The sequence below is a fragment of the Lygodium microphyllum genome, chromosome 3 (genome assembly GCF_053477565.2).
Source record: "Lygodium microphyllum isolate KBCC chromosome 3, Lygodium_microphyllum_v1.1.10, whole genome shotgun sequence".
NCBI classification, from domain to species: Eukaryota; Viridiplantae; Streptophyta; class Polypodiopsida; order Schizaeales; family Lygodiaceae; genus Lygodium; species Lygodium microphyllum.
The window spans coordinates 13,866,834-13,892,955 of record NC_141137.1 but is presented as its reverse complement, the minus strand read 5'-3'; the positions used below and the strand labels follow the sequence as shown (position 1 = coordinate 13,892,955).

General features: G+C 39.4%; 1 protein-coding gene across 3 annotated transcripts in view; it reads right to left on the bottom strand.

The window, feature by feature from the left end:
- The window catches only part of LOC148038070 (peroxisome biogenesis factor 10-like), an 80,005-nt gene extending 58,631 nt beyond the window's left edge, over positions 1 to 21,374 (bottom strand). Inside the window, exons 1-2 of one of the 3 annotated variants that reach the window (XM_087668618.1) lie at positions 21,278 to 21,374; positions 20,979 to 21,156 (exon numbers count right to left, since the gene is read on the bottom strand). In XM_087668618.1, the coding sequence (XP_087524744.1) occupies positions 20,979 to 21,093 (115 nt within the window). In that variant the 5' untranslated portion in view covers positions 21,094 to 21,156; positions 21,278 to 21,374. Of the gene's footprint in view, positions 1 to 20,978; positions 21,157 to 21,229 lie in introns of those variants that run through there. The other 2 variants (XM_087668610.1, XM_087668624.1) reach the window with 2 other exon arrangements.
- Between the last annotated feature and the right edge of the window lie 4,748 nt (positions 21,375 to 26,122).

Below are 26,122 nucleotides of genomic sequence, written 5' to 3'. Positions count from 1 at the left end.
AGCCATAAAGTCTCCTTGAATGCCTCAGTGGCAACCACATACTCTGCCTCTGTAGTAGACAATGCAACACAATTCTGTAGCTTGGAAATCCAAGAAACTGCTCCCCCTGTGAAGGTGAATACATATTCTAAAGTAGACTTCTTGCAGTTAGCACGACTAGCATAGTCTACATCTGTAAAGCCAACAACAAATGCCTTCCGCTTTCCAAAGCAAATGCACAAACCCTTTGTGCCCTTAAGATATCTCATGATATCTTACACTGCTTTCCAATGCTTTCTACTAGGGTGTGCCATATATCTCCTAACCACTCCCACCACAAAGGCTATGCCAAGACATGTAGCAACCATAGCATACATCAAGCTACCCACATCTCAAGCATACAAAATCTTGGCCATTTCAGCCTTTTCATCATCAAATGTAAGACTGTCCTCTGCACTCAGTTTCACATATGGAGGCAATGATGCGCTAATTGCTTCCCCCCCCTCCCTATTGAAACGCTACAAAATCTTGGATACATACTCCTGCTATGACAAATAAAGAAGACGTTTTGATCTTTCCCCGAGTATATACATGCCAAGAATGTGATTTGTCTCACCAAGATCCTTCATGTCAAAATTGATGTGTAGCATGAACATCCCTACCACCAATCAGCATGTCATCCACATACAAAATCAACATAATAAGGCTGCATCTATTGCTTTCTTGGTATATAAGCAGTGATCCACTTGACTCCTTTTAAATCCTTGAGATTGCACAAATGTATCAAACTTATGATACCATTCACGTGGTGCCTGTTTCAGTCCATACAAGCTTTTGTTGAGTTTACATATCATATTTTATTGCCCTTTGGCCACAAAGCCTTTTGGTTGTTGCATATATATGTGTCCTCATACAGATCAACATGTAAGAAATCAGTCTTAAATCCATCTATATGAGTTCCATATCCTTATATGCAACCAAGCCAATATGGTTCGCAAAGTAGTCATCTTAACTACATGAGAAAAGATCTCATCAAAGTCAATCCCATGTTTCTGCTTGTACCTTTTTGCAAGAAGTCGTGCTTTATACTTTGACAAGAAACCAGAAGTGACCTTCATCTTGTAAACCCATTTGCATGGTAGGACTTTCTACCCCTTGGGCAAATGCACCAAATCCCAAATATCGTTCTTCTTTAGAGATTCTATCTTTGATAGCATAGCTTTATGCCATATCATATTGTCCTCTCTATCCATTGCTTCCTTGACGCATGACGGTTCATCACAATCTATCAACATGACATAATCAGTAACATAATTTGCACCACGGACAAACCTATCTGGTTGTTTGGTATTTCTGATCGACCTACACACAAAATGATTAGTGTTTGCGAGTTGTTCAGCCTGCAAATTTGCATTAACAACTTGCTGTTCAAATGGTTCGGCATGCTATCCTACTTGTTCCAACTGTTCTAATGGCACATTTTCTTGCTGAAATTGTGGTATATCATGGGCAACTTCTTGTTGATCAATTTCACCATCATTCCCTGCTTTCATAGTGTCATTTACTCTTGTGCAATGGGCATTACACAACCCTTTTGACTTTCTCAGTCTTTTTAGATTGTTTATGCATGTGATCTTCCCGGAAAATATTTAACTAGAAGCCCACATAATGAGTAGTTTTAGAAAGTGAAAACAAAGGCTCATGATCGAAGAAACAAATCATGAACCGATGAACCTATATAATGAAGCTCTCCGGAAGCTAAATTTGGCGACTCCTAAAATTTAGGAGATTACTATTTTTGAAAGTTACTCAAATAGAAATTTTGTTCGCGAGACAAAGGCTCCGGAATTTTGCAAGAAACAATTTTATCTTCAGCAACTATCTCAAATTCTTAAACCATTCGAGAGATTTTTAGAGTAGAAGGTTTCGAAGCTTCTTTCTCTAGAAAGGTAACCTATGGCATCTAGAAGAGGACATGTGTCATTTTGAAGAGACAAGTGTCCCTATACTTGTCAATTTCAACGAACGCTTGTCATCTGTAGCCTCTACTTTCCACCTTTGAGCACCCAAGCCTACACCTATATATTGGAGATCTCTCTCTTCATTTGAAATAAGCTTTCATGCTAAAATTTCAACCATATGCTTTGTATTCTCCTATCTATCTCTCATCCAAGAAGCATTTTCTACTTAGTTTAATTTAACTAAGCACTAAAGAAGAAAATTAACTTGCTGCTCGAGTTTGTAGAAATTAGGGTTTCAAAACCCTAATTTTTCAAAATTACAACAAATCAACCTTTTGTATATGGTTCAGACACTTAGTGTCCATGGTTTTGTTCCAATTAATTCCTATAGAGGGGAAGGGGCCATTTCTCCTCTCAACGTGGTGTTGACTCTCTCTCTCTCTCTCTCTCTCTCTCTCTCTCTCTCTCTCTCTCAATTTTCATGGTGATAATTGATCGAGTTGTCAAGTTCAAAGTATTATCATTCTCACAATCTTCCCCACACTTACACGACCATACTTCTTGAGGGACTCTCCCCCCCAAATACCTATTCAGTTGACCAATTTATCAAGTGTACGATTGTCATAACAGCCTCAACCCAAAATCCATGAGGTGATACAACATGAGACAACATGGTACGAACCTTCTCCTAAATAGTCCTATTTATACACTCTGCAACACTGTTTTGGGGTGGATCATAAGGGGCAATAAGCTCCCTCTTTATCCCTTTGCTGTCACAAAAGGCATGAAAGGCTTTTGACACATATTTCCCACAATTATAAGAGTGAAGACACTTTAATGTCTTGTTGGTCATATTTTTAGAAGTACTGGAGATGAAGAAAGATAACGGAGTCGAAGCGTGCACCTACCAAGGAAGAAGGAAGATGATCTGCCAAGTGAATGGTGGAGGTTATCTATAGCCAACTACCCCTAAACCTGGCAGACATGCATCCTAAACCCTAAAAATGGTCCAACCAATATTTAATACTAGTCCAATTGCATTAAATGCAATCGTAAATGCTGACCTCGTATAAAAAAACCCCAACAGAGATTAACAAGATCCGACAAGTGATAGCAGACTGGTAAATGCAAAAGCTGCCCCAGAAATACACACAAAAACTCGATGGGAGAAAAAAAATGCACAGAAAGGCAATGAACAGCTGCTTTAGAATGAGCTACCTCCTTCGTCAAAACAAGTGACAGAAATGTCAGAGCTCCTAAAGTCCTCGTCTAACTCAGACTGAGAGTTACTATTTTTTAGCCCCAAAATCTGTTCGCGCCATTATCTTCGTTTTTACACGAGGATTAATTCTTTGGTCTGTGCCGAGGTCAAATTTTACACTGATCATGGGGAATTTTAGACCAGAAGGTTTAAATGGGAAAATTGTTACATATATGCCATGTGGCACAAATTCCCAAAAGAGAGAGAGAGAGAGAGAGCATTTTAAAAAAAACGTAATAAGCATAAGGGGCAAATCTGAGAGTGAAGTTTTGAGGAGCTGAGGGCAGATTGCTGCAAGTACATCAACTATGGAGAGTACTTCTTCGTCTCTGACTCATGTACGGAGGTAGAGCTTGCTCCCTCTAGTCAACTCTCTCTCTATTCTCAGAGAAAATGCTCTGCATGATGGGCTGATTCCATCGAAGGTACAATTCTGTGTTCTCTTTGCACTTTTGCTGAGGCAAAAGCCTCACTGTCCAGGTTCAAGAGCAGCAGATGGCTTCTAGAAATAACCAAGCCACACAGGAACAGGGTTTTTCAGCTCTAATTTAGTGCTGTTTGTGGAGTTGTTTTACTGCTGAAATGATGTCAAGGTAAAAGGGATGTTGTTCTAGATATGCTAGACAGTAAGAACAGTAAATACAAAGTTCTGCAGACTGCAATTCTGCACATGAATCATTGAGTTATGGTTACAAATAATGCTTTCCTAAAAGGGATGTTGTTCTGGATATGCTGGACAGTAAGAACAATAAATACAGAGTTCTACGGACTACAATTCTACACATGAATTAAGTTATGATGACATAAAATGCTTTCCTAAAAGGGATGTTGTTCTGGTCATGTTATAATATCCTTTTGCAATTGGGATTTACTCAAAAAAGATAAAAACCAACTGTTCACAAGTTATGTATTTTGAAACATTTCATTTTTGTAAATTTCCATCTTTTAATTGATAAAGAAATACCGAGAGGGGCGCCGGTCTTCGAGGCCAATCTGGTGGAGCGAGGGAGTGAGGTCTCTGTTTGTGTGTGTGTGTGTGTGTGTGTGTGTGTGTGTGTGTGTGTGTGAAAAGACCATGTATTAATTGAAGGAACTATCGCTTTATGTGAGTCATAGACCCGTTTCAGTCCCACTCATTTTGCATACAAAAGATAAGAACTTTGAGGCCGACAAGTATGTCGAGAGTTTGGATGAAGCTTATGCTAAAGTAAAGGCAGCTCTCTAAAAGACTCAAACAAAACAAAAGAAAGCAGTTGATCGTCACTGCAGAGCTTTGTTACATATATGCTCACGTATCTAGAGGCTCTTTGGAGATCTTTCAATTCCATATACGTACTTCTATGATCAACCTACTAGACACTTGTGTTTCTACAGTTATGTTTGGTTATTTACTAGTGCAGTGAGTACGATTGTCATAGCTATGGATTTGTACAATTTTAATTGGTTGTATACTAGTGCAATAACTACCATCTTTTTTTTAAAAAAAATACATTGCTAGAACATGGTGTAACAACAGCGTGCTACTTGGAAACATATATAAACAACTGCACATTGACAATACATGTAGTAATGGTGGCAATATGCTTGGTTACTAGAAAACATATATTGTTCATTTAGATACCGTGTTGGATCTTAATTGCATGTAATCGGGGTCGGTTGCGATGTATCAAGAGGAGGATATGTCACCAGAATGAGATGTGAACTTATGAACTTAATGATTTAATTAAACTTCACAAATATTTTTAATTAAAATGATATTTAATTCTGATACCCCTAGCTCTTGGGATGGTAATCACTACACCGACAGTGAAGGATTTGATACTAGGCCATGCAATGGACAAGTGTCGGGGCCATGTGGTACGTGGATAGGGCTAAAAGAAGAATGTGCAATATGAAACGTTCATTAAATTGAAAGTTTGCATCTTAGAATTGAGTCATATTGAAAGTTTTGCCTAGTAAGCAACTCACTTAGGGCAATTAAGTTATTAAGCAAACCCTGAGCTAAAGTTTCTCCCAGTGAGCCACTCACTTATGATTAATGACTAAGTCATTAATTAACTATTAATAAAAAACGTGATATGATTAAGGATCAACCGGTTACTTGTTTGGAAAGCTTATCTTGGCTACATGGAAATTCGTCTCTCTCATTTTTTGAGGAACCGAAGTTTGGAAACATCCACTCTTCTCTCTCTTGATGCAGAGAATTACAGATTTCAGACATGGAATGAGCTTATAGGATAGATGAAGTATGGACAATAGCCAATTTTTCTTCTCTTGGCATGGGGATTCCATTGGGTAGCCTCATAACTCATATACATTTACATATGATACTGTTTTTAAGCAAAATATCAAAAAATCAGATTACGACCGCTATGGGCTGAGATCCTTTCTTCTTCTTCGAGATCTCAAGCCTAGTACACTTTCTAGGCAATTTTGTCACAAAGAAAGTGACAGTCTCACAGTTTCATCGCAAGAAACCCCCATGTTTATGAAAGAAACAACATGGGACTGCATAGAGACTACACAAGAGAGTTATCTCAACAATGCTCTACGAAATTGGATTTAAATGCTTGCTATCATTTTCCGGGTTTGACAGAGTAAAAAGTTCATTCATAGTTTTGAACACTCTATAACTAGCTAGAGACCAGTAATGAAGGTGTCAAGGCCATTGTGCACCCATGGATCAGTTATGTTGCAAGAAATTGCTGAAATACAACCAATTATGACCGATTTCGAGCATATTTCAATAATCTAAAAGGGGCGCCAAGCTTTGGAGCCCACAAGTATCAATGTGTGGTTAAGTATTTGCTAAAATGTGGTTTACTGCCCTTTGGGCTTTCAAAAGCCAATTTCATTGACTATCATGAGGACATGAAATTTTATTTGTTTTGCTTAGTATTTAATTAAAAGTTAATTAAATGTGCTAGTGTGACTTGCACATGTGAGTTGTAAGTTAATTATTTCATGATGTGGAACCTAAGACCCCAAAATATTAGTTAATACTAAAGGCAAAAGTTGTAATCAGTTATGTTTGATAGTGACTAGGTGGTATTCAGTGTCAGATTTTGGCCTTGCCACTAATGTGAATAGTGACATTAGAGACTAGACATTAATTAATTAATTAATTAATAATCATCTAAGGGCTAATAATTGCTCACGAATACTTGAAAGACGAATTGGTCTAGCCAATTTAATTATTGACTAGTGAAAAAAAAATCATATACTAGAATAATTATTAAATTAATTGTCAAAATTAATATTTTAAAATTTATTTAATAAGTTGGATACTGTTGAAAAATGAGATTAAAAGACTACCACTTGGCAAAACTTACCCATGCAAGTGAAAAAAACGTTTTTCAGGGCTGATGAAAGTCTATTCCAACCATTGTGAAAGAAAAGAAGGCTATTAGAGAGCAAGAAGATGCTACTGATGTGATTTGCAACCACTAGGAACCAGTCCTACAACAGGTGATAGCAGTTTGGATCCCTCCAAGTATAGGTGATAGTAGCCCAAGGTCCTTTTGGTGCAAGTCACAATATATAGAAAGGGACAGCAACTTTTCTAGTAGTCTTGTACTGTACGTGACAGCTTCCATGGCTGTTTAATTAGAGCAATAGCAATTTTTCCACCTTTCTCACGCTCAAACTCTGAAATTTCTCTCATATCATTCTCTCTCATCCTACAGTCATGTCTCAAGTTGTCTCAACTAAATCCAACCATTTGAGTCATTGGAGATGAAAATATTGGAAAATTTCTACTGTAAACCCTAATTTACAGCAAAAATTAGGGTTTGACAACCACCTCGAGATGTGTACTCGGAATTGAGGACCTAAAACTTGAATTTCAACTGGTGAAATTAAAAAATTTCAAGGAGACTCAAAAGGCCAACTAGCCAATATCAAATTTGGGGCTTAATTTGTCTTTCAAGGAGCAAGGTAAAGGCCAATCCCCAAGTAAACCAAGGGACAAATTGATTTGAAGACTTACTAATCAGTTTCGACAGCAAGAGATACTTGGATTAGCAAAGTAGATTAGAGAATCTTAGTTATGCTCCATCCATTTGCAATAAAAGCTAAAGAAATACCACAAGGGGCACCAGTTTTGGGGCCAACATGCTATCCATTGTCCAAGATTAAAGTAGTAAAGTGTGCATTTCAATTTATGGAATTAATTACTTGTTGTATATATTGATTAATCAAGTCATTTATTACCCTATCTGAGGAGGAAGGCTAGTTTCACGATTCCATCACCAAGGTACCATCAAATCCCTTGCATTTGTGGGCTCGAGCCACCTGATCGAATATCAGAAGCTTTGCTCTAGTGTTGAAATTATATTCAGCTGAGCATTATAGCAAGAATACCTTCAAATATGAGATGGAATCAAGCAGGAATGATGCCTCTCAATCTGAAAATTTCACACAAGTATTGGAGAAAATGCAATGCCTAATCTTGGAATAGGCTTAAAGCATGGGCAATAAGCTAGTAATGTTGGTTTAGACCAAAATGTAGGTCCTTCTAAGTCTCTTGAAGCTGATAACCAGCAAGAGGAAGAGCAATTTGATGACTAGTTTAAAGATACAGCTAAGGACCAGCTGAAATGTTTATGCAATTGGCAAATGATCCCTTGATCATGTGCTTTTTTAACCCCTTAAAGGAGAGCAACAAAGGCAAGAAAAGAAAATCATCTTCAAGAGCTTCAAGACAATAAGATGCCGCTTTTTGAACCCCTTAAAGGAGGGCAACAAAGGCAAGAAAAAAAAATCATCTTCAAGAGCTTCAAGATAGCAAGATGCACTGAAGGAAGAGCCAATACAACAACTTGATGTTCCAAATGTAGATGGTGAGCATAACAAGAGTGAGCCTCAAACAAGTTGCTAGGATAAATAAGTCAAAGCTATCAAACAAGACATTCAAGCAACCAAGGATCAACAAAAGGCCTATGCCAATCTAGAAAGTTAAAGAGTGAAACTTTATTCGGTTCTCACTTGTTGAGGGTAGTATGAATAGTTCCTTTCTCAATTTCGGTCGGCCTCCATAGTATATTTCTCTTATTATTCTTTCCTGAAAGTGACTGATGCAATCTTTCCTATCCATTTGGCCATTGTCCCTCCTATTCTTGCTGCAGAATTGCCCTTGATGTAAGATCTAGTTCAACTTTGGATACTCCCTCTTGAAATGTCTAGGCTCATTACAATGTTAGTGTTGTTGAGTATCACTGTTTCTAACTGTGGGAATAAAATTTCATGTTGCGCTTGTCTCAGCCCTTTTTCTTGAAGTGGCGTGCTACTGACCTTGAGCTCTCTTAATGAAGGCACATGGTCCTTTGTTTGGAACAGCAAGGTATACATGCAACGATAGGGCAGCTCGGGTACTTTGGTGATGGCCCTAGTTTCCATGCTATAGTGGGTTAGGGACTGCATATGCGGATGTATGGCACAACTCCTTATGGTATGCAACAACCAATGCGTGGTGTGTGCAATGCCCAATGTATCCAAGTATGAATGGTAATATGCATAACCCCATGTATTGTTAAGCTTAAAAAATGTATTACATGTTGATTAGCCTCATAAACAACCCCAAAACATGCTTAATTAATGAAAAACCCTAAAATGGAAAGCAATTCGAGAGAGTTTTTGTGTAAACCCTAATTTAGGAGGGTCCATCCATATCTATAAATAGACGGGCTGCCCAACATTAAGCCCATCCTTTTGTGCACATTTCTCACTCTACCATGCAAATTTCGGCCATCAACCACTTACCATTCACTATCCAACCATCACCAATTGCAACCCATCACCATTCAGCCCTAGACGGCTTGTTTCCAACCATCACCCTGCTATTTGGAGGCCTCCATCTACTGCATCATCATAGCACTTAATCAACCTGCATTTTCAGCATCTGGTGCCAAGGGACAAACTACTACCCTCTCTCCTAGCAAGCGACTACTACAGTACCTAGGTCTTGCATTCCGATGTACATCACTCTAGAGTCTCCGATACTCACCACTCTACCCTTGAGAATTCTATATACTCTTACATTCATTAACTACATTGATTCATTCACTTCAGAGTTCTCCTTCTCTCTTTGTTTATGTTTGTAACCAGCCTTCCTTCCGTGGATGGGTGGTAAATCCCTCATTACAACTTAATTACAACAGAAAACAATCAATGCAGATCTGAAAATACAAATTTACCTACTACTGATCTTGGACAATGCACACCCAATTGGCCCCAAAATTGGCACCCCTTTCGGTATTTCTTTAGCTTTATTGAAGAAGAAGTTGATTTACAATCGGATTCTCCCAATCCACTTCGCAATCCAAACTCCCCTTACTGTCCAAAGTAACCAGCAAGTCTTCAATCTATTTTTCCCCTTGATTTGAGCACCTAATTGGCCTTCACCCACTTCATAGACGATGGAAATGCCCCAAATTCAATGGCTGGCTAGTCCTCCACTTGAATTTAGCTGAAATTCAACTTCATCCCTGTTGAATCCAAGTCTTGGAGCTCCCAATTTCTGGCACGCTTCCCAAGGCTGCTACTAAACCCTAATTTCTACTATAAATTAGGGTTTACAGTAGAGAATTTGCAATTTCTTAGTCTCCAAGGATCCAAATGCTGAGATCTTCAAAGCAAGCTGTGAAATGGCTGGAAGATGAGAGAGAAAGCTGTAGAGAGAGAAAATTCAGATTTTTGTCGTGAAAAATGACTGAAAATCTGTCAAATGCAGTTGCTGCCTTGCCACAACAACTTATAGATGCAAAGAACTGAAGAAAAGCAGTCATTTACTACTACTGCCCTGTCTCAACAGTTTGTAGATGTTGTCACCTGCTGCTGATTGGTCTTCTCCTGCCCCTAATTGCCTCAGAAGTTCCTCCAATGGCTGCAAATTAGACCAGCAACATCTCCTCTCTCTCTCTCTTGCAAGCTAAATACACTAAAAATGCCTCTCTCCAGCCTCTAAAGACGTTTTTCAATCTTGCATGGGCATTTTTTACAAGTGGCAGTCTTCCCAAATGGTTTTTCCAACATTAGCCATAATTAAATATTAATTTTCGGTCTTTAATTATTAAAAAGTAATCTAATAATTATTTCGATGCCCAAAAAAATAATCTAGCTAGCCAATAATTAAATTGGCTGGGCAACTTCCATTCCCGAGTGTCTCTATGACATCTTTGACCATCAGATTGGCGTTACGTACCATTAAAAACCACTTCTCTAGTATCACCAACTGATACTTATGGCCAAATGAATGACCTAAGCCAACAACTAGCACCAGATACTACCAAGTACCTGTGCAGCATAGCTTATAGCAACTTTTGCCTTTAACATCCCGTGATTTCCTCGAGTCCCAGACTCGTAAATTTACTCTAACCCCAGTGCACCTCACATGTGTAACATTTATTTAATCATGTGATTAAAAGTTAATCCACATATTAAGCGAGGTTTCAAAAATACATGTCCTCATGACAACCCTCTCCCTTAAAATCCTTACAAATGTCCTCAATTGCACTGCCAAATGCATCAAAAGCAAAGTACTACACTGGAATTTTCCATAGGGCATCATAGTCAACACAACATTGCGCATTGTTGTTCAACCATTCCATATGCCCAACGTATGCTGAAAATTACCAGCCAACATAGCATAACATAAGACTCACAAAGAATGTCCAAAACATTGCCAGATTATCATGTGACATGCCCATTTCTCATGAGCTCAACTCATCTGGCAAAACCAAACCATAGCATAGCATAACCAAGCATAAACCATGGCTAAAACATCAATGGCATCATAACACATGCTGTTGTCCATGGAACTAGATGTAAACCATTGAAAACTAAGCATAATCTGATCATAAACTGATCACTTGCTAATCTAAGAACTGATCACAAACTGCTGCAAATGTGACCCCAAATTGATCACAAACTCATTGCAAAAACTGACTAGCAATCAATGTAAAAGTTGATGCAAAACTTATCCAAAAAGTGACCATAAACGGTTCTCAAGCTGATCAAAAACTGAGCTGAATACATTAATGATCATACGCTGAAAACCAACATTCGACAGCCAGTCCCTGATGATCATTAACTGATGCTACACCAAGCATAACTAATGCCACACCAAGCATAATTGATTACACACTGAGCATAATGGATGCAAGCGTACAACTTCAGAGCTACAGTGAAAACCATACCGATCTGCATACCAAACATAGTGACCAGTACACTGAATAGTAATCCCCTAGCAAACATAATGTTCAACTACAGTACCCTGAATGTATGCTGAATACATTCGAAATCCACTACTTCTAGAGCTGTCCATTACTGAGGAGCGGAGGTGCTAGCTCCCTCACAAGCATCAAGTAATACTTTGGACCTCTGCTCTGTTGAACCTACTTGAGTACGAACTAAAGTCGGCTCCAACTGGAAAGCATCAAAGTAAAGCTGCAACAACTGAGGATGGTCTGTCAAGTCATCTTTCTCCATCCATTTGGCATCCATTGGTGAATAACTTTGAAACTTCATTAAGCACCTTCTGGAACCCTCACCCCTAATCTTCCTCTCTTTGTGTGCCAAAATCTGCTCTAGTACCAGTATTTCATCGAGCTCTTCAACCTCCGGCTGAATTTCAGCAAAGACATCCTTTGGCACATCTCCATGAAAAGGTCTAAGCAAGCTCACATTAAAGGCATTGTGTATCGCCAGTGTAGAGCCAATTTCAGCCTATAGCATGCATCACTGGTCCTCTCCAACACTTGAAATGGCCCATAGTATCTCATAGACAACTTTGGATACAATCGCTCTTTGCCCTTCATCTTTTTCAGCCATGCCTTTTCAAATCGTAGCAATACATAATCGCCCTCTGCAAAGTGCAAAGCATGCCTATAACGATCAGCTACTCTCTTTTGCTTATCCTATGATCTTTGAAGCGCATACTTAACCTTCTGTTAAGCTGCATCCATGCTTTCCACATAGCGATCAAACTCAAAGATCTTTTCTCTTGTGTGCAAAATAGAGGGTACTTTCTTATCATCCTCTACCACCTCAAATGGAGCTTTGCCCATAAAACTATACACTGTGTTGTTGTAAGCAAACTCAACCAAGGGCAAATATTGCTCCCACTGTGTCTTGTGGTCTAAAACATAGCACCTCAAAAGATCTAACACTGTGGAATTTACTTCCTTAGACTGACCATCTGTCTGCAGATGGAAGGATAATGAGACAGCGTGGTACCCATATTCTCAAACAAGCCCTTCCAAAATAAACTAGTCATCCGGGGGACTCGATGACTAATGATCGACTTTGGCATACCATGATACTTAAAGATGTGCTGCAAAAACAATCGTGTCATATGATCAGCCTTAATTTTCTTCCTCACCGGAATGAAATGGGCTTGTTTGCTAAACCTGCAAATGATAGTCCATATCCCATCAATCCCTATAGGTGTCTTAGAAAGCTCAAAAATAAAGTCCATTGCAATGCTCTGCCAAGGCCTATCTGGAATAGGCAAGGGCTGCAACAAATCCGGCATCTTTTGCCTATCATACTTTACCTTCTGGTATACGATGCATATCTTAACAAATTATTCTACATCAAACCTCAAATCTGGCCAATAAAAGAAATGCTCCATTGCCTTGACCGTGGTATCAATATCTCTATGTCCTGCATATGAAGGAGCGTAACTTTCAGTGATAACTCTAGGCCTTAACTACTTTGTGACACACAATCATCCATGCATCATCAGAAATCCATCTCTTACACAAAGTGTCCATGCCTTTGGCCATTGCAAAGCTGATCATGAATATTAGCCAAGTTCGAATCAGTAACATATTGCTCTTTCATAGTATTCAACTCAATGTGATAAACCATATTAACAGCCGACAACTAAGGTTTACGTGGCAATGCATCACTTTTCCCACTCTTTCTTTGGAATCTGTTCCTCTTTCCAACCCTATTTTTCAGATCTACCCTAATTTTCAGCTTTATTTTCAGATTTACCCTTTTTCTCAGCCTTTGACTCTTTGACATGTGACTTGGAATCATCATTGTGGAATCTTGCATCCTTTCCACGCAGCAATGTGTCGGTTATTGTAGTAGTTTCTATAAACTAAGACATGCTGAAAACACTGGACTTAATGCAAAAAACCCCAAATACCCTTTGGCAAACCACAAATATACTTCTCCACTTGCTCATGGAGGGGTACTGTGTGATAAAAAGTAACGGGCAACAATGCATCCCAAAACTTCTTATTATACTCATCCAAGTTCTTGCAGTCTTTGGAATTCAACTAATTCCAAGCTGTCATAATGTCTACTTCAAAGGTACTTATCAACCAATTTGAAGCAAACATTTGCTTGAACTGGACCCAAGTGGTAGGTGACTTCCCTTGAATAAGAAGTGTAGACCACCAATGCAATGCATTACCCTTCAAAAATGTAGCTACCTTGCGTATCTTAGATGCCTCTGTGAAGTAGCCTTCAGAATAGGTTGCATCAAATTGCTAAATAAAAACAAGTGCTTTCAGCCTATCTTGTGCACCACTGGAAGGCTCAAACTTCACACTTTTGGCACCTTCATCATAGTCCTTCGGTGGACCTATGGGAGTCAAGTTATCATAAATGGACTGCTGCAAAAAGGGTGCATTGGCTGTATTTGCATAAAAACCAGTTCTATCTGAAGTACCTACATGATCAGCACCAAATCCTTGTGCTCCAACAGTCCTTGGGGGTGCCGATACATATCCATATGGCCCCCTCTATGCCCCAAGCATCATGCTTATGCTTCCATACATGGGATTACGCATTCCACTTGCATTACCCGGATACATTGGGTGTTGTGAGCCATGCATTGGCTGCTGCATACCATAGGGATTTGTGCCATACATTCCCATATGCGGTGCCTGTCCAATCATGGCATGAAAAATGGTACCACCATCAAAGTATCCTTGCTGTCCCATGCTTGCATTTGCTAATTGCCTTGCTGCCCATGTTCCCACGGATTGGCACTACCAAGTTGGCCATGCATTTGCACTTGCTGCCCCACGGATACCAACTGTTTGTGCTCATCAAGCATTTTGGACTCTTCTAAAGAAGGCTTAGGCATTTCCTTCAGTTCTTGTGGCTATCCCAAAGTTGTAGAAGGTGTCTTCTTCTCTTTGCCTTTGCTGTCCTTCTTCCCACGGATTGGCACTACCAAGTTGGCCAAGCATTTGCACTTGCTGCCCCACGAATACCAACTGTTTATGCTCATCAAGCATTTTGGGCTCTTCTAAAGAAGGCTTAGGCATTTCCTTCGGTTCTTGTGGCTATCCCGAAGTTGTAGAAGGTGTCTTCTTCTCTTTGCCTTTGCTGTCCTTCTTTGGGGCATTCAAGAATCAAGTAAACTAGGGATCCTTCGCCAATTTAGCAAAAAGATTTGCTGTTGCATGCATTCAATCCTTGAAGCTATCATCAAATTCTTCAACCCCTTACTGGTCATCAACCTCTTTATGCATTGACGTGCCAACATTTGGGTCATTTCCCACATTTTCAGCATGCTGTCCATGCTGAGAACCATGCCCAACATCAATCATTGCATTTCCCCCTTCACCACGTGATTGACCAAGGAGTGATGCATCCTCTCCGCTTGATCCCGTATCACCATGTGAAGACACGCTTGCTGTAATTCACTACTAAAAACAATTTCAGCAATAATGCAATAGTCCCAAGTTACAATCAAGTACCGCGAGCCCACCAATTCAAAGGATTTGATAGTGTCCCGGCAACGGAACCATGTAACCAGCCTTCCTTCCATGGATGGGTGGTAAATCCCTCATTATAACTTAATTACAGCAGAAAACAATTAATGAAAATCTGAAAATACAAATCTACCTACTACTGATCTTGGACAATGCACACCTGATTGGCCCCAAAATTAACACCGTTTTCGGTATTTCTTTAGCTTTATTGAAGAAAAAATTGATTCACAATCGGATTCTCCCAATCCCCTTCGCAATCCAAACTCCCCTTACTGTCCAAAGTAACCAGCAAGTCTTCAATCTATTTTTCCCCTTGATTTGGGCACCTAATTGACCTTCACCCACTTCATAGACGATGGAAATGCCCCAAATTCAATGGCTGGCTAGTCCTCCACTTGAATTTAGCTGAAATTCACCTTCAGCCCTGTTGAATCCAAGTCTTGGAGCTTCCAATTTCTAGCACACTTCCCAAGGTTGCTGCTAAAACCTAATTTCTACTATAAATTAGGGTTTACAGTAGAGAAATTTGCAATCTCTCAGTCTCCAAGGGTCCTGAGATCTTCAAAGCAAGGCTGTGAAATGGCTGGAAGATGAGAGAGAAAGCTATAGAGAGAGAAAATTCAAACTTTTGTCACGAAGAATGACTGAAAATCAGTCAAACGCTGTCAAAGTGCAACGGTGCGCAAGCGTAGGATTGAGAGAGAGAGAACGCAGAGAGAGAGAAGAGAGAGAAAGAGACAGTGGAAGATGAAGATCTGTTGTATAAAGTGTGCTGTATACAAAGATATGCAGATATATACACGGGCGCAGTGCGCTGGACTGCGTGTCTCCACCTCGACGATGCAACTTGCTGTTCACCTCGAAGTCTGCTGCAGTCTGCACTGTCTCCTGTCTGAAATCTGCGAACAGAGACGGAATCTGCGCGAGCCTCCAGCATGTAATCTGCGAGTAGAAGAATGTGTAGAGACTGCTGGAAAAATCGGCTATAAATAGCCAAAAACTGGGCGCAAAAAAAAGGCAGGTCGGCTGCATTAAATGCAGTCGCCTGGTGCAGTACCAGGTCGGACTGCCACGTGGCAGTCCGACTAGTCAGTCCGACTGACCAGGGTCTGAATCGCTAACAAACGCAGCTGTTGCCTTGCCACAACAACTTGTAGATGCAAAGAACTGATAAAAAAAGTCATTTACTACTACTGCCCTTTCTCAACAACTTGTAGATGCTATCACCTGCTATTGATTGGTCTTCTCTTGTCCCTGATTGCCTCAAAAGGTCCTCCAATGGCTGTAAATTAAACCGGCAACATCTCCTCTCTCTCTCTCTTGCAAGCTGAATACACTAAAAATGTCTCTCTCCAACCTCTAAAGATGTTTTTCAGTCTTGCATGGGCATTTTTTACAAGTGGCAATCTTCCCAAATGGTTTTTCTAGCATTAGCTATAATTAAATATTAATTTTCAATCTTTAATTACTGAAAAGTAATCTAATAATTATTTCGATGCCCAAAAAAATAATCTGACTGGCCAATAATTAAATTGGCTAGGCAACTTCCATTCCCGAGTGTCTCTATGCCATCTTTGACCATCAGATTGGCGTTATGTACCATTAAAAACCACTTTTCTAGTATCACCAACTAACACTTATGGCCAAATAAATGACCTAGGCCAACAACTAGCACCAAATACCACCAAGTACCTATGTAGCATAACTTATAGCAACTTTTGCCTTTGACATCACGTGATTTCCTCGGGTCCCAGACTTGTAAATTTACTCTAACCCCAGTTGCACCTCACATGTGCAACATTTACTTAATCATGTGATTAAAAGTTGATCCACATGTTAAGTGAGGTTTCAAAAATACATGTTCTCATGACAGTGTTTGTGTTTTTGTATTTAGAGTTTTACATTTTGTATTTAAGGTTTGAGTTTTGCACATCATTGTCTGTGTCTTTGTGTTTCTGACGTGGTTATACATTGTGTTTCCTTAGTGCAAACCCTAGCAATTTCTCCACATGGTATCAGAGCCAATGCTCTTGTGAGGAGTATCCTATGGATTTTATGGGGGCTTGGTTTTGTGCAAGGCACACGAACGACTCATAACCGAATCACACTATCTCAAACACCTTCTTCTTGAGAACCCATGATGTCTTATCAGGCTTCTCCATCATTGGAAGCCCTGAGGGGACATTATGGACTTCAAGAGAAAGATAACACTCCACCTTCACCTTCACCTTCTTTGTTTTCTCCTATTACAAATTACAATCACATGACAGAGAAGGAGCTTGAAGAGTACTTGCACATCAAGTATAGTTGCATTTACATCTCTCCTACTAGCTTCACTACTACAACCAGACCAATTGGTGAGACTAGCCACCTCTCTAATCATGGAGGACACATGATATTTGGGACGACTTGCGACCCATCTTTTCCTATGCAGTTACCATGCCCATGCCTAGTCAATCCATGTCCACATTCAGATCCATTGTGCACACTTCCCATATGCATGGTGGGTACTCTAAGATTAATTTCTAAGTATATGCCACTCCCCCACCCTACCCTCATTACATACCTTATCCATCTCCTAGTACTACCACTTCTAATCCAACGGCCAAGAATGCCTTCACGGATAATACTCATTTTAAGGGGTCGAATTTCACCACTTGATCAAGCTTTATGCAACAAGTGCTAGAATCTCCCGCAATACCATAACCAATGTTGAGTTAACCCAGAAGTTGCTTCCAAAGTTTCACTCTCAATTACAGCATTGTCACCTCACATCTAAGCATTGGAGTCATCTCATTGACCGCTATGGAACATGAGATTGCACTCGATATCGCAATCTCGATTTTGAACTTCAAGAGTTTTTCATTAAGAAAGAGATTATCTGAAAGTCAAGTTGGCCGAGTACTAGCAGTTACTTACTAAGTTTGCCACTGCTAGCTCCCTAAAGTCTAACGACGATCAAGTTACGTTCTTTTTTAATAAGCTAACTAAAAAATGCTTCTATTTCATTTAGCACATTATCTTGTTGCTATGATTACCGACCTTCTATGAGTTCGAGTCTCAATTCTTGCATTACGCAAGGCTGCACAATCAAGTCCACTAGAAGTCTTCCACATACTCATAATTAGAGAGGGGTCCAGTCGCCTCTTCTTCGCAAGGGGAAACCAGAGGTAGCAAGAACCCACAAGATGCGAAGACAAGACAAAACAAGGGTGACACCCCTTCCTCCAATAGAACCAAAGAAACAAAAGCCATCCAGCAATAACTCCCTAAGAAAAATCGGTTTTGCATATACTACCAAAGATTGGGCCATGTAGACGAGGAGTATCGTACCAAGGCCCACGGTCTTCCTCCTAAGAAACCCCAACAAACCACTGCGACTACCTCCACTACCGCTAGACAGTCCAATGGGGCTATGTCTCCCACTATTGTCCCATCTACTCAATCTACCCCAGTGGCTACTGGACATGTGGCATGTGAACAACCTCAGAGACCTATATCTTTCAATACTCCTGAAGGATTAGCTGATTGGTCCACTAGCTCCCCACCCATTGCACTCTTTGCATTCATTCATAGATCATCCTCTATACCTTCATCTTGGACCGCTTCTCTACCTCATTACGTGTTTCACTGGCAGAGACCTATTGATGGACATATGTGATGGTGGCCCCATCTTTAGACTTTTCTTCTTTAGTCTTCTGCTATATTCACTCACACATACACCTTCATTGCATTATTCTTTTATTTAGTTTTACTTTCTATTTTGTTTTGCTTTAGAGTATCTTACTACTAATCTCTGTTTTGCAAATGCTAACCTCTTCTGCAAGGTTTTGTATTTCAATGTAGGGCTAGCATGCATGTTTGCATCAATCCTTCCTGGGCTGGAGACATGGGATACACACCATTCCTTTCATGGTTTCATCTTTCTAGGAGATTTGCTCTTCTACCAATATGGAGGCTTCCCCTCCCGAGGTGATCTTGCAACATATCTCTTCATGCTATCATGGCAATGGCTTCTACCTTGCTCTTCCAGTCGGGGGGCTTCATCCTCATCTTCGTCTTCATCTCTCCTCATGATTCTTGGCACTATACGAAGACCAAGATCAAACTCCGCATCAACATCCAAGGTTGAGAGAGAGTTCCTACTCTTTCATGGCATTCTACAAGATTTGGCAGTTGTCTTCAATATCGACCTCCCCCCCTGTTATACATTCTTCTTTGCATTACATAATTTCATCATCTTTGTAAAGGCTGCTTGGACAAGTGAACAATTTTCCCACGAGAAACACTGTCCAAGCGGCACTTGCTACATAAGCATTCTCAACATGTAGTATACTATGCATCTCATTGTGCAAAGCACCCTTGAGTGGATCCTAAGTTGTCCCCACCAACAGTTCTTACACCACACCATCATTACTTTATCGCCCTTTTCCTCATCATCCGTATGGGCACGGTTTGGTTTGAGCTGTGTTGGATTTGACCATCTCTTTTCATTCTTCTATATGAGCACGGTTACTTAATCAACCGCAACCCATCTCTAATCACATCTTTTACCCAAAAAAAAAAAAGGTTCAATGTGGTTTCATTTGCCTTTGCACAACTTAATAGGCTACTAGGCAATCGATGTGGACCCTTTCTCCAATACCCTGGCCTCTCTAGGATGACTATTTGGACTCCCTCGATAAAATAACCATCGCCTCTAAAATCTTGGTAGGCCAGTAGACAGCCACCGTGCATCCCTTTTTCAATACCCTCGTCGCTTTGGGATAAGAAGCCTTGTGATAAAACTAGGTTGGCCTTTTTTTCTTGCCCTGTTTTGGGCCTGAGAGAGGTTTAAGATAAAAAATGCATTACATGCTGATTAGCCTCTTAAACAACCCTAAAACATGCTTAATTATTTAAAAACCCTAAAACAAAAAGAGGTTCAAGAGAGTTTCTATGAAAATCCTAATTTAAGAGGTTCCATTCACATCTATAAATAGACAAACTATCCACCATTCAGCCCATTGTTTTGTGCAAGTTTTTTACTCTACCGTGCAACCACCGACTACCTACCATCTCTACTGTCTAGCCATCACCGACTGCAACCCTTCACCATCCAACCCTAGATAGCATGCTTTCAACCATCACCCTATTGTTCGGAGGTCTCCATCTACTATATCAAGATTCCATTTCTTGAGTATATCGCTAAAGTTCTCCCTCTACAATGTTTTTTGTTTAATCTTTTCTCTTGTGTTTTGCACTCTATTACAGTAGTCTTCTATGCTTCCATCGTTGCACCCACTTCTAACAATAGCAAGATCCTCTATGGAGCAAGGAATGAGAGTAGCCATGAATCCCATAGATCAAAGGTATCGAGGATACACTCAACTTTGGATGACTTGACTTTGCATGACCTAAGGGAGTAGTTCGACCTATCAAATCGATTTTCTCAGGAGAAGGAAAAACTGGCACATGTATAGAAGGTGCCATCATGGCAAAACGAGGGCTAGAAGGACATGCCCTATGAAAGACGTGTAAAAAAGCAAGAGAAGAAGCGGAAGCGGCTCCGATCGTTGAGACTTGTCCAAATTATATTCCATTTCAGAACAAGATTTTAATCTCCATTCTTTATGTTGCTCTTTGGTGGCATTCTAACCGACGAGAACCCCTATCTTCAGAGGAAAAGATGGTTTCCTCATTGGAGTCATCAAACACATTGAATCGGTGGTACTCCATTTCTATGGAAAACCTACAATCGCACTAGTTTCTAGAGATTAAGCTTTTACTGCAATTCTGAGCCAATCGGGATCAGTTCCTCAAAAATTTCTAGATCAACAAGATATCTCAGTTCGAGTTGATAAATTAAATTCTCTTCAATGTCGAAAAATCTTCTCTTTACATAAAGGTTAGCTTCTGTAATACAAACCTCCACAAGAATCCCAACCAACTTAAGAAAGTTCATCGACGTACCGAAAACAGAGCTACTCCTTAAACATAATGAACAGCAACATTTTTGCATTAAGCCATCTAGTAGCATATTATTAGATGCAAAATCACCTAAGCAACGCCGCAACAGGTCCTGGCAACTTTCACACAGATAGGAAATGTACTGCTCGTCCTTTTGCTCTGCACGCATGATCTCAGGGTGGGCGGCTAAGGGAAACTGCCTCATCTTATTCTTTTTTGTGCTCCAGCTAGAGAGCGGAAGTAATGTTCTCGATCGAGACGAAGAAACCTGACGCAAGAGCTACCGAAATCAACAGAGCCTGAGAGAGAGAGAGAGAGAGAGAGAAGCATTTTAAATCGACCTGTTCCCTCTTCCATCGCTCGCTTCCTTCCTTGAATGTCAAGCTTACCTTTGTCCCTTTCTTAAACTCCTACACCCCTTCCCTCGAAATTGAACAAGGTGATGTACATTGTCACCACCAGAAAGAAGTAGCTACTAGCTATATAATATACAGTAGCTGGTGTCAATCATTTTGCCGAGCCATAGCTTTTTCTCAAAATAATTACATTCCAAACATGCATTATACATTTGCATGAACTTCAACCTTTAATATTTTCAAATCAAAGAAAGGGTTAGAATTGCAAGGCTCATTGTAGACCAACGAAAAGCAAGTCCATCAATAAATATAGATGGATTGATTGATCTAAAGTCGAAAGTGCGACAAAACAATGTTATCACAAGTGCAATGGAGCAAAGCCTCAAAGAAAGGACAACAAAATGTGTATTAAAAAAAAGAACATTTTCCAAAAAAAAAACATTGTTAATGAGCATAGGAGCATCCATGGCATTGTGTAGTGGTGAATCAGCTTGCATGTTTATTTTACCTAGATAATTGGAATCATCGATCTCTCCAAACTTCATTTTCCTTAAAACAGACACACAAATCACCTATTACAAGGAGACTTGTACGAAAGAAGAAATTAAATGAAATGGAGAATATAATTTTGATCACCTAAATTAGAAAGCTCATGCATGAACTTTTGTTCCACTAGACACAATAATGCCAAGGTGCAATTGATGCACCCTAACCAAACACTAAAGATTCATGAACTCATGATGTTCCCAACTTCATGGGATATGCAAAGAATGTTTTTCTTGAATTAAGAATGCTTACAATGGTACTCAAAACAAAAAACCTTGGACATAAGACCCATATTGAATCTCTACATATACTGGACCACAGGAATCCATGTAGGGGAGAGTTGGTAACTGCTCAACAATAGGAGCAAGGCTCTTGCATATAATGGGATCTGACAACATAGATGTGCATTTCTCTTGAAGATGTAGTTGAGTTTTTTATGCATGGCAATATTTGTAGACAGAGGTAGATGTTTGAAGAAGGCAAGGAAAAAAGTATAGATTTTAAATACACCATGAAGTGCAAAACTAAGCAAGAGAGGTCAAATTTCAAAAAGTAGACCCTATTTACATATATGTATGAAATTGTCAAACTTATCACAATCAAAGTTAAATGAAAATTCACATATGAAGATAACCTTACTTCACAATTTAAAATATAAGAATATTGTTGCTGAGTTGAAAGCATTCGCTTAATGAATTGATTTGTCGAAATAATAAAAATTACAAATCCATATAATAAGAAGCATATCCAAAGATGTAAGTGGAATCAATGTGCCAAATCATTCATATCAATAATTTATTTAACTTTAGCAATAGACACTATAAGAGATAACATTTACAATAGCATATAAAGAGGGTCACAGAGAAATTTCAAATGATGCTACTTTATTGTTCAAAATCAATACTTGTTCGATAGATTCCCCACAACATGCCACATGTTTGTCATACTTTTTGACCCCCTTGAATTATGCCTCTCATTCTTTAGCACACTATGCACCAACTGCCTTATTTCAAAAACTCCATCTACTATACCTTTCAATTCATAGCACAACTCACTAACAATGTTATGGAGGTGAATATGTGTACTTCTCATCTCCTGCAGAATATCATACAAGCACACAATCTATATTTGTATTTCCTTTGAGAAAGATTACATTGCTTAACTAACATGAGTTGTCAATTTCTCCACTATAGCTTCAATTTTCTGTAAACTCTTAGATGAATAAGAACTACTCATCATCTCTATAGTTCTTTGATGCTTGGAGATGCAGAGACACACTTCTTGCCTTGCTTCAATTACTGGGTGAGGGTGTGCAAGCAACTCTTGCACCATCACAAAAGACCTCAACCTGAGGAACATGTAGATGTAACATTTTCAAAATCTCTAACCTCACAACCTCAGATTAAGAAGGCAATATGACCTTTGAATATAAAAAGCTTCAAGAAATGCAAACAAAAAAGAAACAAAACATACATGATTGAAGAGCACCAAGAAGGCAAGCGACGTCGATATATTTTTCCTATTGTATCTTCATTAAATTTGTAGATCTTGCAAGCATTGGTTTAATAAATGCAACATGCACAAGAGAGATAGAGGATTGCCCATGCTCCATCCTGTACAAAATGCTAATTAAGATAGCAAAACTCGACAATTATACTTATCATTCTAAGTGAAGGGAGAACCCCAAGTGAAAGCACAAGCAAGTGGAAGCAAGAGAGATGTGAGATATAGAGGATGGAGCAAGAGAACAAGAGAGAGACAAGCACAAGATGTGGGAACTTCAACAGTCACAATATGTGACTAGCCTTCCCTTTTTCAATAGTCATTGAAATGATAAAGAATAAAGTGATTGCGATGGGTGTCCGCTGCCACCTGCAGTGTACATGTGTGTAGTCACGGTGTGTGAAGTAAATACAAGGTAGCTTAGGCATATGCACTTTACCCCCACAACCTCCCACTTAAAGGTGAGTGTGTCTCAAGTAAGAAGAGAATAAGAAAAAAGTGACAAAGTACAAATGTACACAAAGCATAATAAAACGAGAATTAAACGTTAAATTATCATATGCCCATCATCTCTCTAAGGAAGACAAAACATTCCAATGAGTGACTTTTAGTGAGCAGATCTATAAAATTCTCATTAGTCAAGATCTTAACAACCTCAACAAACTTATTCTCTACTACCTCCCTGCTGAAGTGATAATGTGCTTGCTCTTTGCATGGAATACAAGATACTGAATAGCACTCATAAAATCCAAATGTAGTGTAGTGTAGAAGTAACAATAATACCAAGGTCTACCACCAAACAATCTAACCATAGGGCCTCCTTGGAAGTCTCAATGGGGCTGCAATATACTCTATCTTAGTAGTAGATAAGGTTGTACATTTTTGCACCCTAGACATCCAAGAAACAACACCTCTAGTAAAGGTGAAGACATACCAGAGGTGGACTTCCTACTATCTGCATGAATTGCATTGTCAAAGTAAGTGTAACCCACAGTAGTAGCATCCTAGCCACCATAGTAAATGCACATATTTGTAATGCCTTTCAAGTACCACACGATACCCTTCATGGCGTCCCCATATCACCACTGGCTAGGTGTAGCCATACAACATGCCACAACTCTAATTACAAATGCTACGTTACTAGGATGAGTAGCTATCATGGCATACATCAAACTGTCCACTGTGAATGCATAAGGGATCTTGGCCATCTCGGCCTTCTACTCGTCTGACTAGGAATAATCAACCTGACTGACCTTCACATGAGAAGGTAAAGAACAATCAATAGAATTAACATATTGCATATGGAATAGCTCAAGCACCTTCTATATATATGTATGTTGTGATAAGTAAAGGAGCCCCTTAGAGCAATATTGTGTGATGCAAATACCAAGAATATGTGAGGCCTACTCTATATCCTTCATCTCAAAGATCTTCTTAAGCTGAGTCTTCAAAGCATCTAACTCATTGCAAGCTCTCTTGATAATCAATATATCATCAACATAAAGTATCAAGATAATAAGGCTACCATCATAGGCATTCTTCATGTATAAACATGAATCCATATCATTGTGAGCATATCCTTCCGAATGCATGAAAGTGTCAAACTTATGGTATCATTCTCTGGATGCCTGCTTAAGGCCATAAAGGCTCTTTCTCAATTTTCACACTAGGTGTTCCTTGCCCTTTTCAATAAAGTCCTTAGACTATTGCATATAGATATCCTCAGGCAAGTCCCCATATAGAAAAGTCATTTTCATATCCATTTGATAAAGATCTAGATCTAACTGCACAACCAAGGCCAAAACCAATCAGAGGGTAGTCATCTTGACTACAAGAGAAAAGATTCATCAAATTCAACAACATGATCATGCTTAAAAACCTTAGCAACCAATCTAGCTTTGTATGTTGGCTTGGGGTGTCCAAGGGTACTCTTCGACTTGTACACCTACTCACATGGCAATGCATGTTTCCCACTAGGCAAAGAAACTAAATTCCATGATTGGTTTTTCTGCAATGAATCAAAATTCTAATTGCATAGCCCTCTCCCAAGAGTGACTATCACCTTCTGTGCATGGCCTCCTTCATAAGTAAGAGGCTCACTAGAATCTATTACCATGCCATAGTCTATGGAGGATGCAAACTAATAAAGCTGAAGTTTATCTCTAATAGACTATTGTAAAACAGGCTATGGAACGTACACATCCTACTTGTCATTATGGTCATGGGCCATTAGAGCATCCGTTGCTACTATAAGCTGTCTAGTTGGTTGTAGGGTAACAGGAAGCTCCTCCTAAAAGATCATCGTGTGAACCTCAACTACATGTTTATGCTAGTTATGCATCTTCTCCTCATGCAAAACAACATCATGGTTGCGGATGACCTTCTGAGCTAGTGAATCCCATAGGCAATAGCCTATCTCTTCTATATTCCCATAACGAATAAAGATATATTTCACTGACTTAATGATCCAACTTATTGCGTTTGTCCTTGGGAACATAGCACAAAAGCCTCACATCCAAAGATATGCAAATGAGTCTATGATGGAGGTTTTCTAGATCGTACCTCCTTTGTAACCTAATAACCAATAGCAATGCATGGGGATCAATTTATTAAGTGTATGACAGTAGTAATGGTCCTAGCCCATAAATGTTGTAATAAGCCTGCCTAGCTAAGCATACTATGGACTCTCTCCTAAATCATCCTATTCTTGTGCTCTACAATACCATTCTAGGGTGGGATGTAGGGGGTGTTCAACTAAAATTTAATATCCCTCTCATCATAAAATTGCTCAAATGTCTTAAAGATATATTCACTCCCATAATAGGATAT